The sequence below is a fragment of the Eriocheir sinensis genome, chromosome 29, assembly GCF_024679095.1.
Source record: "Eriocheir sinensis breed Jianghai 21 chromosome 29, ASM2467909v1, whole genome shotgun sequence".
Lineage (NCBI taxonomy): Eukaryota > Metazoa > Arthropoda > Malacostraca > Decapoda > Varunidae > Eriocheir > Eriocheir sinensis.
In genome coordinates this window covers 17,185,445-17,200,323 of record NC_066537.1, presented here as the reverse complement: position 1 = coordinate 17,200,323, position 14,879 = coordinate 17,185,445, and the positions used below count along the sequence as shown (strand labels likewise).

At 48.0% G+C, this 14,879-nt stretch overlaps 1 protein-coding gene across 1 annotated transcript in view; it reads left to right on the top strand.

Annotated features, from left to right (window-relative positions):
* The first annotated feature begins 8,587 nt into the window (after positions 1 to 8,587).
* LOC127005307 (uncharacterized) overlaps positions 8,588 to 14,879 on the top strand; it is a 7,718-nt gene continuing 1,426 nt past the window's right edge. The window contains exons 1-2 of the mRNA XM_050874096.1: positions 8,588 to 8,645; positions 12,776 to 12,927. Coding sequence (XP_050730053.1) covers positions 12,790 to 12,927 — 138 coding nt within the window. The 5' untranslated portion in view covers positions 8,588 to 8,645; positions 12,776 to 12,789. The remainder of the gene's footprint in view (positions 8,646 to 12,775; positions 12,928 to 14,879) is intronic.

Here is a 14,879-nt window from a genome sequence, read left to right as displayed (position 1 = left end):
TCCCCTTCCCTTCCTTTCCCATCCTTTCCTTTCTCCCTTCCTTTCCCGTCCCTTCCCTTTCCTTCCCTTCCCTTCCTCTCTCACACCTTCCTTCCCTCTGCGTTTCCGCCCATTCATTACTTTATCATATGGCAGGCTTCCATTGTGCGGGTATTGCATAATTTGTATTGGTGTTCTAGCTATCCTGATTACTATTGCTGTGTGAAGGGAAGGGAGGGGAGTGAGGCAAGAAAGTAAGTAAATAAGTAGAGAGAGAGAGAGAGAATGGATGGAGGCAAGGAGGCAGCAGGAGATAAGACTGGATGGAAAGAGGAGTGGTAACTGAATGCTAATATATATAGGAAATGATCGAGGCTTCCTTTAGTAACACAGTGAAAGTCTCGAGCAACGTACAGAGGGGATAAATGGGACGGGATGGGATGGTGCTGGCCTCTCCCCTTGTGAAACCCCTGCTGTGTGAAAGGCTACGATACTTAGGGGTGTTGATGGTGGCTAAGTGTGTCATCCACCGTGGTCTGATCACACGCCGGACTCGCAATAGCCTGCCATACCCTCCTTTGATGAGTCTGAAGCTCAGCTGACGGACCTTTGAGTGCGGCTGGAACTGGACACAACCCCTGATGTCATCACACCGGGCATCCATTCACTGCTGGGTGGACAGGACCACTGATTAAAGGAGACTGCCCATCCGTCTCCACTCCGCCCGGGGTTCGAACCCGAGACCATTTGGTTTTATGACGAACGTACTAAACACTACACTGCAAAGATCCGTGTGTAATTCATCACCACGGCCTGATCACGAGTTGGACTAGCGATCGCCAGCAAGTACACTCCCGACACGAGCAAGCTCATGCTCATTATAGTCGATCTCTGGGTAGGACCTCACACACCACACACTCCATCCCCCTTGCTCAAGGGGGGGCAGTAATCACTCCTTGTGAGCGGAAACATTCCGGCCTGAACGGGGCTCGAACAGCCGCCTGTCACGCCGAGAAGCCTGGCAGCACAGCGCTCTAACCGATTGAGCCACGGAGCGGTGTGTGTGTGTGTGTGTGTGTGTGTGTGTGTGTGTGTGTGTGAGTGTGTGCGTGTGTGTGTGCGTGCGTGTGTGTAATTCACCACGGCCTGATCACGAGTTGGACTCGCTTTCGCCAGCAGGTACCCTCCCGACACTAGCAAGCTCATGCTCATTATCGTCGATCTCTGCATGGGTACTGCCAGGACCTCACACACCACACACCCCATCCCCCTTGCTCAAGGGGGGACAGTAACTACTCCTAGTCAACGGAAATAATCCGGCCTGAGCGGTGCTCGAACCGCCGCCTGTTTGGCCGTGAAGCTTTGCAGCGCGGCGCTCTAGCCGATTGAGCTACCGGAGCGGAAAGTTACTGTGTGTGTGTGTGTGTGTGTGTGTGTGTGTGTGTGTAATTCACCATGGTCTGATCTTACTCTGAGCGGAAAGTTACTGCGTGTGTGTGTGTGTGTGTGTGTAATTCACCATGGTCTGATCTTACTCTAAACTCGCGATCGCCAGTCAGACTCCCCTTAAATGACTTTAACCTCACGAGTGACGGATCTCGGGTAAAACTTGGCCGTGGACCCTGGGCCACGACTTTTTCCTTTGTTTGACGAGGATTTTTTTTTTCGGGGAGGGGTTGCAGTCCCCACTCCAACCAATCCAGATCAGGGATTGGGCCAACTGCTATCCTTGGGCAGAGAAACAACTCCTGAGAGGATAGAATTTTTCGGCTGCTCAATATTGCTACTGCTGCAACTGTCATTGTTTTTGCTGCTGCTACAGCAGTTGCTGCTGCAAGTTGCTTATGTTGCAGCTAGTGTTGTTGCTAAAGCAGCTGTTGATTATGCTGTTTCTCTTCTATTGTTGTTGTTGATGATTATGATGATTCCACTGCTGCTGCTGCTGCTGCTTATGATGCTGTCGCTGCGGAAGAATATCTCAAATGCGTATTATTTGAGCCTCCATGTATGTGTACCGACTGCATGAGGTGGTGCTGAAAAACGTTACTAAATGTATAGTTGGACAATACGCTAAGCTGCGCGTGGTCTCTGTGCTCATCAGTCTCACTGGCCCTTGAGCTTATGGAGGGTAACAAGCCAAATCCTCCCAGCAGACAGGGGAAATGTTACAGCCGGGTTATTACAGTTAAAGTTCACTTCGTGTTCCCAGTCATCCATTTAAAGGCCAAACGGAGGATGGACTGCTGGGTGAGCTGTGCGCCGATTGCCCAGGACCGAGATGAAACCAAGCCCAGCGGATTCTTAGGGCTATGCTTGCTAACCATTTCATGAAGAGGCATGAAAAATGACACTGCATGCTGCAGCTCTCCGCCGCACTCCGTAATATCGAAGGATTACTAGAAATTTACTAGGCGAGGTCGTGGTGTTATTTTGAAGTGAGGAGGCTTTTTTCTCTATACATAAAGCCATAGATCTTTCATATTAAAATGTTAGGACCGTTTGATGAATGTTACACTAGAAATGCACTCCACCATTTTCCCCTTCCATTTCTTAATCTTTTACACTTAATATGCTACCCGACAAACAGAACAAGCAACATATATTTTGTTATTTTTTTGATAATTAGTAATAACAGTATAGCCGTACGGGTGAGATGTGAGATTCCACCGTACCCAAAGATTCGTCACTATACAGCCCCAAGCTTTTTCGGGGAGGGTACCGGTGGCGACCGAGATTCCAGCAGGGAAGCAGACAATGGTAAAGGACACGCGAACACACACACACACACACACACACACACACACACACACACACACACACACACACACACACACACACACACACACACACACACACACAAATACATTTAATTCCTTCATAATGTGTCCAGTGGGTTGGTAGAAGCAACATGTTTGTAACATTTTTAACCATCATGTAACGATAAGGTGGATAAGTGAGAAGGTGCACACCATTTAACTAGAACAGTACGTATGACTTTCCTCGGCGCTTAATTCGCTTCTGTGCCTTGAGAGCCGCTGGGGAATGCGAAATAGCACCGCAACAAAGGGACAACTGAACGCACCGGGAGAGGAGCAGGGACAGATTACCTCCTATACATGTTCATAGGCATTCATTTATGTAATCAACCCATAAGAAAGGTGGCCACCAGGCGGGTTATTCACTGGCTGCCTCGGCTTCAATTCGAAATGAAAGTAGTGGGGGGAGAAGGGCAAATACTTACGAACTCTCCCATAAGTATTTGCGGTACCACCTGGATGAATATTAATAAAAGTAAAGCAATAAGCTAAAATAAAATCATCTCACCTCACCTCTTAACATTCCGGCAACAGACCTGAGCACCGACAAGCAACACACAAACAGACAAGATCACAGAGAAAAAAGGATGAAAACAAACAAACGAAAACAAGCAAGTAGACATAATATAAAGAAATAGGACTCATCCATCAACAAACTAAAGTAAAATAAAACGAGAAAAGTGAAAACAGGGCAAACACCACATCCCACAGAGGTAGCATGGCTTTCCACATGAATGGCTTTCCACTGGTACCATCATCACCAACCAAACTGACCACAACCATATTACCTGCAACAGTTGACCGTACAAAACAAAATAACAACAACAATAGCAAACAAACAGAGCACCAACCAACCAATCATCACGTTCCTTCCACCACTCAGCACGGGCGTGGCAGGGGGCACGGGGTGGGCACGCTGCTACACACGGAGGCTGGCGGGCACGGGTGAGCCAACGCTAGAAAGTAGAGGCAACACCAACATCTGTGCTGAGGGGGCTACATTGGGGGTCTGGCGGCAAGAATTCCTTTGCCGGTGAGATACGGTACCGGCAAATCTATCTTGTGGCCACGCCGGTCACCCTACAATCCATTACTTTCCCTCGCATAGCAATGGCGAGCAGTACGAGGCCAAGGAGGAGAGGGTAATTGTTTTCATTTTCTCTTTGTCTACCTGTCTGTCTGGCTCCCAATCTGCACTTCAGTGTGTGTGTGTGTGTGTGTGTGTGTGAACATAAGAACATTGGGAAACTGCAAGAGGTCGGGTGGCCTACACAGGGCAGCTCCAGAATCCTCCCCACTACTCACGGTGGGTGAGGTGTAGTTACAGGGGTTACAGGTAGAGGCTTGATCCTTGTTATACCGGCGGTACCCAGGCACGCATCCAGCACCCCGTCACCTTACTGCACCCACACCTCACTGCCACCTGTCGTCCTCGTCCATGTAGCTATCCAGTCTACTCTTAAAACAAGCTATCGTCCCTGCACTAACTATGTGATTGCTGAGTCTATTCCATTCCCCCACCACCCTATTACTAAACCAATGCTTGCCTATATCTCTCCTGAATCTATATTTTTCTAATTTAAATCCATTACAGCGAGTTCTATCCTGCTGGCTACTTCTCAGTACTTTACTTATATCGCCTTTGTTGTAACCCTTGACCCATTTGAATACTTCTATCAGATCTCCCCGCACTCTTCGTGTGTGTGTGCGCGTGTGAGTGTGCGTGTAAGTGTGCGCGTGTGTGTGTGTGCCCGTGTGTGCGCTCGTGCGTGCGAGCGTGCGCGTGAGTGCGTGTGTGCGCGTGAGTGCGTGTGTGCGCGTGAGTGCGTGTGTGCGCGTGAGTGCGTGTGTGCGCGTGAGTGCGTGTGTGCGCGTGAGTGCGTGTGTGCGCGTGAGTGCGTGTGTGTGCGCGTGAGTGCGTGTGTGTGTGCGCGCGCGCGCGTGTGTGTGTGTGTGTGTGTGTGTGTGTGTGTGTGTGTGTGTGTGTGTGTGTGTGTGTGTGTAACATAACTTTCCTTTTAGAATTTAGATGTATAGGCACCTGGAATGACCTCCAAGAGGAGACAATTCAAGCCAAAAATGTTCGTGAATAAAAAGCTAAACTTGATACACTGAGACTTGAGACGGGACCCCACGAGTGTATTTCGCTTTCCGTAGGTCACAACGGAGTAACGCGTTGGAAGTTCGCGACTTACCCATATTTTTTTTTCTGTCCCCGACGCCCCTTTAGCAAGAGGGACGGGTGTGTGGTGCGCGAGTTTCCAACTGTACTTATAGATTAGTCATAATAGCAAATAAAGTTAATTATGGGATGGGAGTATAGCACGTTACCAGAGAATATATGAAACACACACACACACACACACACACACACACACACACACACACACAGACACATACACACACACTCAGACACACACACACACACACACACACACACACACACACACACACACACACACACACACACAGACAGACAGACAGACAGACACACACACACACACACACACACACACACACACACACACTCACACACACACACACACACACACACACACACACACACACACACACAGACAGACAGACAGACAGATGATACAAAGACACACCCACACCCACACCCACCCACCCACCCACACACACACACACACACACACACACACCAGAAGCAACGACAATCCTCCATATTATTTATTCTTTATGTGATTGAAGTAAGACGCAGGAAGCACCCGAAACAAACGTGTAGGCATTATGAGATTCAGTTTTCCTCCCCGCCCCGGTGGTGTTGCTGGCAAGGCAGACCAAGGAGCTCATACACCCCCCATATTGCGTACGGGGCAAACATCAATACCACACATTTATTACAGAGTGAAAAGACTTAAAATACGTCATACATGTACTACTTATTATAAATCATGGAGAGGCGGTGGCTGAGTGGGTAGCGTGACGGCGCCGCGTCCAGGAAAACGCGGGTGCACGCCCCGCCCGGTGCCACAAGCTTGGATTTTTCAGTCACCGCCGAGTGGCGTAAGATTACCCACATGCTGTCCAGAAGACCACCTGTCAACCCGGACTCTAGATTCTAGGATCAAAGATGAGCTCCGGGGGGCAGCATGAGCCAATGCAAGATGGCGTCACTATAAACACACTTGCCTGCGCCGCGATGGGCTATGGCCGACCATCAGGCCCCATCCAGAAAACCTACCGGCGCAATAAGCGAATACGTAATGAATAAAAAAACGAGAGAGAGAGAGAGAAAGCAAAGTGAAAACAGAGGTAACGGTCGAATAATTAATAGAAGAAAAAATGGGATAAGAAAAGAAAGATATAAAAACCGATACAAAAATCTTTCTACTTACCGCCCGATTTGTGGTGTTGGTGCAGTGTGTGAAGAGGCTGGGGCGTGGATGTGATGTACCGGCACATGTGTAGTAGTCACAATTTTTTTTTCTTCTTTTTTTAGATTGCTCTCTACATATATAAGGGAGCACGAGCCTTGGCCAATGGCGTGCCGTAGCCTAGTCGACCAAGTCGGTCTGTCGACGAAGACTGGCGTGTCTTTGTCACCGTGGTGTGCAGGGTGTGGAGGGGACACTCTTGGCGGTCAGAGCACCAAAGCACCCAACAATAACACTAAGGGCGGAGGTGGTGATGGTGATGGTGGTGGTGGTGGTTGTGGTTGTGACCATGATCGGGGGACTCAAGTTCTTCCTCAACGCACCAGAACCTCCACCATGTCCTGCCGCCTTCCCTCACACTCATCTTCCACGGGTGTGCACTGCCAGGTCCTGTTAAGTAAGAGGAAGGAGTTACGAAAAGTGTCAGATTTAGATGATCTTGATGTGTCGTTACACTTGTTGTAATTTATATATATATATATATATATATATATATATATATATATATATATATATATATATATATATATATATATATATATATATATATATATATATATATATATATATATATATATATATATATATATATATATATATATATATATATATATATGCGCGCCTGTCTGTGCCTCTGCCTGTCTGTATGTCTGCCTGTCTGTATGTCTGCCTGTCTGTGTCTCTGCCAGTCTGTGTGTCTGCCTGTCTGTGCCTCTGCCTGTCTGTATGTCTGCCTGTCTGTATGTCTGCCTGTCTGTGTGTCTGCCTGTCTGTATGCCTGTCTGTGTGTCTGCCTGTCTGTATGTCTGCCTGTCTGTATGTCTGCCTGTCTGTGTGTCTGCCTGTCTGTGTGTCTGCCTGTCTGTGTGTCTGCCTGTCTGTGTGTCTGCCTCTGTTTGTGTCTCCCTGTCTCTGACTCTGCCTGTCTGTCTGTCTGGCTGTCTGTCTGTCTGCCTGTCTGTGTGTCTGCCTGTCTGTGTGTCTGCCTGTCTGTATGTCTGCCTGTCTGTGTGTCTGCCTGTCTGTGTGTCTGCCTGTCTGTGTGTCTGCCTGTCTGTGTGTCTGCCTGTCTGTGTGTCTGCCTGTCTGTATGTCTGCCTGTCTGTGTGTCTGCCTGTCTGTGTGTCTGCCTGTCTGTGTGTCTGCCTGTCTGTGTGTCTGCCTGTCTGTGTGTCTGCCTGTCTGTATGTCTGCCTGTCTGTGTGTCTGCCTGTCTGTGTGTCTGCCTGTCTGTGTGTCTGCCTGTCTGTGTGTCTGCCTGTCTGTGTGTCTGCCTGTCTGTGTGTCTGCCTGTCTGTATGTCTGCCTGTCTGTGTGTCTGCCTGTCTGTGTGTCTGCCTGTCTGTGTGTCTGCCTGTCTGTATGTCTGCCTGTCTGTGTCTGGCTGTCTTTGTGTCTGCCTGTCTGTGTGTCTGCCTGTCTGTGTGTCTGCCTGTCTGTGTGTCTGCCTGTCTGTGTGTCTGCCTGTCTGTATGTCTGCCTGTCTGTGTGTCTGCCTGTCTGTATGTCTGCCTGTCTGTGTGTCTGCCTGTCTGTGTGTCTGCCTGTCTGTATGTCTGCCTGTCTGTATGTCTGCCTGTCTGTATGTCTGCCTGTCTGTGTGTCTGCCTGTCTGTATGTCTGCCTGTCTGTGTGTCTGCCTGTCTGTGAGTCTGCCTGTCTGTGTGTCTGCCTGTCTGTGTGTCTGCCTGTCTGTGTCTGCCTGTCTGTATGTCTGCCTGTCTGTGTGTCTGCCTGTCTGTGTGTCTGCCTGTCTGTGTCTGCCTGTCTGTATGTCTGCCTGTCTGTATGTCTGCCTGTCTGTGTGTCTGCCTGTCTGTATGTCTGCCTGTCTGTGTGTCTGCCTGTCTGTGTGTCTGCCTGTCTGTATGTCTGCCTGTCTGTATGTCTGCCTGTCTGTGTGTCTGCCTGTCTGTGTGTCTGCCTGTCTGTGTGTCTGCCTGTCTGTGTGTCTGCCTGTCTGTATGTCTGCCTGTCTGTATGTCTGCCTGTCTGTGTGTCTGCCTGTCTGTGTGTCTGCCTGTCTGTGTGTCTGCCTGTCTGTGTGTCTGTGTGTGTGTGCACACACACACACACACACACACACACACACACACACACACACACACACACACTTTTACTCACACTATTGCTCACACCCTTACACTCTTACACTCACTCATACTCATACTCTCTCTCTCTCTCTCTCTCTCTCTCTCTCTCTCTCTCTCTCTCTCTCTCTCTCTCTCTCTCTCTCTCTCTCTCGGCGGGGTGGTTTGTGTTTCAGCCACCTGGGACACGGCCACCTCTTTCCCTTCTTTTCTCGCTATCTGTGTCTCTCCCTTTCCCACAGCCTTTCCCCGGCCAGTGTTGCAGCATATATATAGGCCCATTGCACCCTTTGCCCCTCACTCCCGCCCATAGCCTCTGCCTACCTTGGACGCTCTCCCATCCGCTCCTCCAGAAAAAATAAGTAATGTACAAGGGCATTTTATCATGAGTTGAAAAGACTAGAGAAAGTCAATCCCGTTTGAAAAAGTTTGTTCCTCTATATCTTTGCTACACCACGTGTAATTTTGTTTGTGTAAGCTCTTTGTGACATATTGGTCATACAATTAACAACAGAAGGTATTAAATTCTGCATGGCATTAATAATAACCACGTGATGCAGTGGTTAGCGTGCCTAGCTACGAATTTGCGGGCCAGTGTTTGATTCCAGCCTGGGCAGCCTGCGTCCAGCTGACCCAGTTGTTCATTCTCTCTCTCGGGCTGGTCGATAAATGAGTACCTGCTGTTTCATGGGGAATATAAGCTGTAGTAACTGGGATGTTGCTGCCCTGTGTCCCCGGCGTAATGAATTTTTATCCACCACAGACTCGAGCGCCATTAAGATGAGGACGAGGATAGAATTACCTAGAAAACAGACCACACAGACCCCATGGTCCAGACTAGGTGGTCTGTCCTAAAACCTAAGTGATTTTACATTAATCAGATGGCTTCAAAACGTTGTTTTTTTTTACTCTAGTTAATAATAAATTCAAGGAAGTGACGGTCGAGCTTGTTTTTAAAGGAGTCAATCGTGTTACACTGGACCACTGATGGTGAGAGCTTATTCCATTCTCGCACTACAACGTTGGTGAAGAAAAATTTGGTGCAGTCTGAATTTACTAGTCTACATTTGAGTTTTATGCCATTGTTCCTCGTTCGCAAAGTGTCATCGATCATAAACAATTTTGTTCTGTCTACATTCGTGAAACCATTAAATATTTTAAAACATTCGATCAGTTTTCCTCGGAGGCGACGTTTCTCAAGAGAGAACATGTTAAGGGTGGAAAGCCTTTCTTCGTAGGATTTGTTGCGCAAGGAAGGGATCATTTTTGTTGCTCGACGCTGAACACCTTCTAGTTTAGCAATGTCCTTTGCATGGTGGGGAGTCCAAAACTGTACCGCATATTCCGAGTGGGGTCTGACTAAACTATTGTAGAGCGGAAGTATCACATCTTTATTCTTGAATAAAAAGTTTCTTTTAATGAACCCCAACATTCTGTTCGCTTTATTTGCTGCTTCGATGCATTGATGTGAGAATTTGAGGTCTGACGCGATTTTGACCCCCAGGTCCTTAACGCTTTGAACGCTTGCGAGTTTAACGCCGCGCATTTCGTAATCGAACTTCTTATTCCTCGTTCCAACTTGAAGGACCTGGCACTTGTCTACGTTAAAGGACATCTCCCTTTTATCCGACCAAGCTGAAATTTTGTGCAAATCCTCTTGGAGGCTTTGCCTGTCTTCGTCAGTGAGAACCGAGTTACCAATCTTTGTGTCGTCTGCAAGTTTACTAATGCGATTATTGAGTCCAACATTCACATCGTTGATGTAAATAATGAAGAGCATTGGGCCAAGAACCGAGCCCTGAGGGACGCCACTAGTGACCGGCGCCCACTCTGAGTTAAATCCGTCAATCACAACTCTTTGTTGTCTGTTGCTCAACCAATTCGCAATCCATTGGTTTACTTGACCGAGAGAGAGAGAGAGAGAGAGAGAGAGAGAGAGAGTACTGTACATATTATATTTATGGGGAGGCGGTGGCCTAGTGGTCAGCGTGCAAGCGTGTGAGCGTAGTGAGCCCGTGGACCTAGGTTCGAGTCCCACCGAAACGCACTGATTTTTGAAACCATCGCCAAGTGGCGGAAGATTACCCACATGCTGCCCAGATCTTCAATCAACCCTAACTTAAGCGACTTCGTTCAAGTGAAGCACTGGGGGACAGCGTGGGCCAAGGAGGAGTCCTACATCACGGCAGCCACTATAAATAAAATTCGCCTGCACCACCAAATTCCTGGGGTCGTACAAGAGGCCCTTCAAGAGAGCCTACCGGCCCTATAGGCAGCACCTAAAAAAAATATTATATATATATATATATATATATATATATATATATATATATATATATATATATATATATATATATATATATATATATATATATATATATATATATGTCGCACACACACACACACACACACACACACACACACACACACACACACACACACACACACATTCAAGTTAATCATGTCGATGCGCCGAAGGTGTTTGCGATATTAAGAAGGGCTTCGATCTTTCCCAGTCATCTACCTGGTCATCGTGGCGTCGCGAGGCAAGCAGCTGTGTCAGTCATTATTGTTACTGTCTAATTACTAACGAAAATGATGAGCATGAGTGTTTGCATTACATTGCCCCTGTGGCCCAAAATGTATCGAGTATTAAGATAAACGTCTGACAACCCTCACGACGCCCGCCGTCGCTCGCTGCGCCGCTAACAAGAACACTCCCCCCATACATCACCGCGGCCCGCCCCTCCCCGCCCCCTCAGCCTGGCACAAAGGAACAGGTGCCCCAGGTAACGCCCAGCCTTTCACTCGGCGGTGAGTAACCCGTCAGCCCGGACCACTTGTTCAGGCCTATCACTGGTCATCATCACACGGAGCGATGCCTTAATAGCAGAGTTATATATCCATTACACAACACAGAGAATGTTTATGTTCACTGAGGCATAACATGGCAGAGTTTGGGACCTTACTTGTTATAATGGCGATAATTAAGGAGCCCGTGGTCCGCGCCGCACACCCACCGCCCACAACGCCAGGCTGGCTGACTGGCGCTCCGCCGCGCGCTGGGTCTGGCCACCGAAACGAGGCTTCCTTCAGATATTCGAACCTCCTGACTCCTTGTGTATATATATATATATATATATATATATATATATATATATATATATATATATATATATATATATATATATATATATATATAGAGAGAGAGAGAGAGATTTACATAGAAAATCAGACCACACAGACCCCATGGTCCAGACTAGGTGGTCTGTCCTTAAACCTAAGTGATTCTACATTAATCAGAAGGCTCCAAAACGATGCATTTCAACTCTAATTGATATTAAGTTGAAGGAAGTGACGGTCGAGCTTGGTTTTGAAGGAGTCAATCGTGTTACACTGGACCACTGACGGTGGGAGCTTATTCCATTCTCGCACTACAACGTTAGTGAAGAAAAATTTGGTGCAGTCTGAATTTACTTGTCTACATTTGAGTTTTACGCCATTGTTCTTCGTACGCAAAGTGTCATCGATCATAAACAATGTTGATCTGTCTACATTCGTGAAACCATTAAGAATTTTAAAACATTCGATCAGTTTTCCTCGGAGGCGACGTTTCTAGAGAGAGAACATGTTAAGGGTGAAAAGCCTTTCTTCGTAAGATTAGTTGCGTAAGGAAGGGATCATTCTTGTTGCCCGACGCTGAACACCTTCTAATTTAGCTATGTCCTTTGCATGGTGGGGAGACCAAAACTGTACCGCATATTCCAAGTGAGGTCTGACTAAACTATTGTAGAGTGGAAGTATTACATAATTATTCTTGAATACAAAGTTTCTTTTAATGAAACCCAACATTCTGTTCGCTTTATTTGCTGCATCGATGCATTGTTGTGAGAATTTGAGGTCTGACGCGATTTTGACCCCCAAGTCCTTAACGCATTGAACGCTTTTGAGTTTAATGCCGCGCATTTCGTAATCGAACTTCTTATTCCTTGTTCCAACTTGAAGGACCTGGCACTTGTCTACGTTAAAGGTCATCTCCCATCTATCAGACCAAGCTGAAATTTTGCGCAAATCCTCTTGGAGCTCCGAGCACAATCTTATTTCCGCATATCTATCACTCCTGTACACCGAAGAGGCGGTGCTTCTGGCAGTATGCTTCAGCTCGGTGGGATGACTGGAGAATGTACTTTTCCGATTTCCCGTGGAATGATTACTGCTTCCAGGACAGAAGCCCCTCTGTGTGTTCCCAGCGCAGCGCTGTGATTACCTCAGAAATGGAGGACCACATTCCACGTACTTTCTCGACTCCTCATGCTAAAAAGCCAGAACTCCTCTAATTGAGGAGGATTCAAGAACGTCAGATAATCGCCAGATGGAGTCTTATGGCGTTCTTTCTTTATCCTGCTTCCTTTACCGTAAAAAGTCATCCTTGCCTCACCTTCCTCCTCTTTCACCACATCCTTGACTAATACCTAACGTCTCGCGTCCACAGCTCATCTATACGACATGCGGGTGTCCTCGACGGTGGCGGCAGTGGTGGTGGCGGTCATGGTGGCGGCCCAGGGGGCGACGGGGCTGACGCAGGCGGCGCTGGCCATTCCCCAGGCCATCGCGGTCAAAGGCGGCATCATCACCCTCGCCATTGTAAGTGGACGCCCGACGCGTGGCACACTGGTCACGATGATTTTGATGACGAGACTCTTCGGATTGTTGTTGTCTGTGCATCATTGTTATTACCCTCCGCGTCAGTGGCACTATAATAATGTTTTCAGTTATTTTTTTACTAATTTGCAAGAAAAGGAGTATTTAGCATTCCTAGCATAATCTGTACTGCATGTGGATTAAGAATATGGTTGTCAAAAATGTTTCTCCATTCGTCAGACAGACGGACCTGTCTGTCTACCGCTGGGTCTGCCCACCGGCAAAACCAGCAGCGTGTTACCCCAAGACTTAATATCAATTATTCCTTGTCCCGCCCCGCTCTGCCCCGTCCCGCCCCGTCCTTCCCGATCCACTCTGCCCTGTCCCGCCCCTCCACACCCCGCCCCGACACGCACCGTCGTGCCCATGGTCGTGCCCTACCCACTCCCGCCCCGCTTCGCCCCTTCCCTTCCTGCCCCGCCCTGCTCGCCCGCTCACCCCTCTCTATACCCTGCACACGCATACACGAGGATGTTGATAGTCGTTCACAGACTATTGTAGGTACTAGGCTTCGAATCAATCTTACAAAGTCATTCCAGCGATATTCCATGATTCTGCGTGGTCCCCGTAAACACTTATTGCCAAAGGCATAAATCTGACGCTTTAAGTTAAGCAATTTCATGTCATGTTTCACAGCCATAGAGTAAGACGGGACTCACAAGCGACTTGAAGATCCGGATCTTTGTCCTTTTGCAGAGGCATCAACATTGCCATATACTCTTGTTGAGCGAGTCCATAACACCGTGGGCCAAATCATTCTGCCGTAAGACTTCTTGACAAGAAGCGCGCCGTTGTTCTGAATTACGCTACCCAGGTATATGAAAATTTTCAAGATAGCAATGTCCTCGCCGGAAGCATGGACAGACTGTGCTGTTTCATCCAGTGAGCCTCCAAACACTTGTGCCTTGGTCATCAGCCTCCCCTTGTCAGCCGCTCCGTCTAATACACAGGCTGAAACGCACGTGATGCCGCCTCACTTCGGCAATAGATGATTGGTGTCCTTTTAACAGAATGCTTCGACATATTGGTCGCGAGAGACTTCTCACTGGGTGGCCACTTCTTCACTAAGCTAAATAGTTGACAGAGGGAGCTCACAGCACTTAGTGCTGTTAAAAACCGTAACACTTGGTGGTGAGGGTAATGCTTCAAAATTAGGTCACTGAAAGAAACGTTTGATGAACATTGCCTTGTAAGAAGCCTAAGGTTGCCAGATCCGAAGATTTTTTTATGATTTTACAATAGCCATTTTGTTAGTCATGGAGGCGTGGTAGTGCATCAGGCTTTCTTCTGGAAACATGCCATTATATTACGTAGGTCTTAGACTCCCCTGTGTCATGCAAGGTAGAGAGAGGGGCTGCCCTACAACTAGGGCGCCGTCTGCACATGGGGCGGGTTCGGTTCACGTGTTAGCCGCACAACTCCCTCGGGTGGGAGGTGATACAAACCGGACAGTCGATCAGCTGAGCGGAACGAAAGTGGCTACCAACGACAACAGCTCCCTCACAATGTTCCCTCAGCAGCTCTTATAGGCGACCACTTACCAGAGACAGCAATCATAGTTGAATGAAACATTCGTAGAAGCAAGATTGTGCAGCAGAGGTGACACTGGCCACACCCATATAGCTACGACGACTCCCAAGCTTGTTTACAGACATTGCCCCCCCTCCCCCCAACACACACACACCACCACAACCCCCGATCAATAATTTTTCGGGGCTTTTGGCAAACGCCGCCATCTTCACGGAACTTGTTCGTTCCGTTGCGTGATGTTGCACAACGTTTCGTGGCCGTTTCGTCACCCAGTCGCTGGGCGATTGGGTGATTGGTCAAGATGGCAGCGTTGACGCAAATTGTTGGCTCCGTTACGCAACGTTGCAGAACGTTCCGTGACTAAT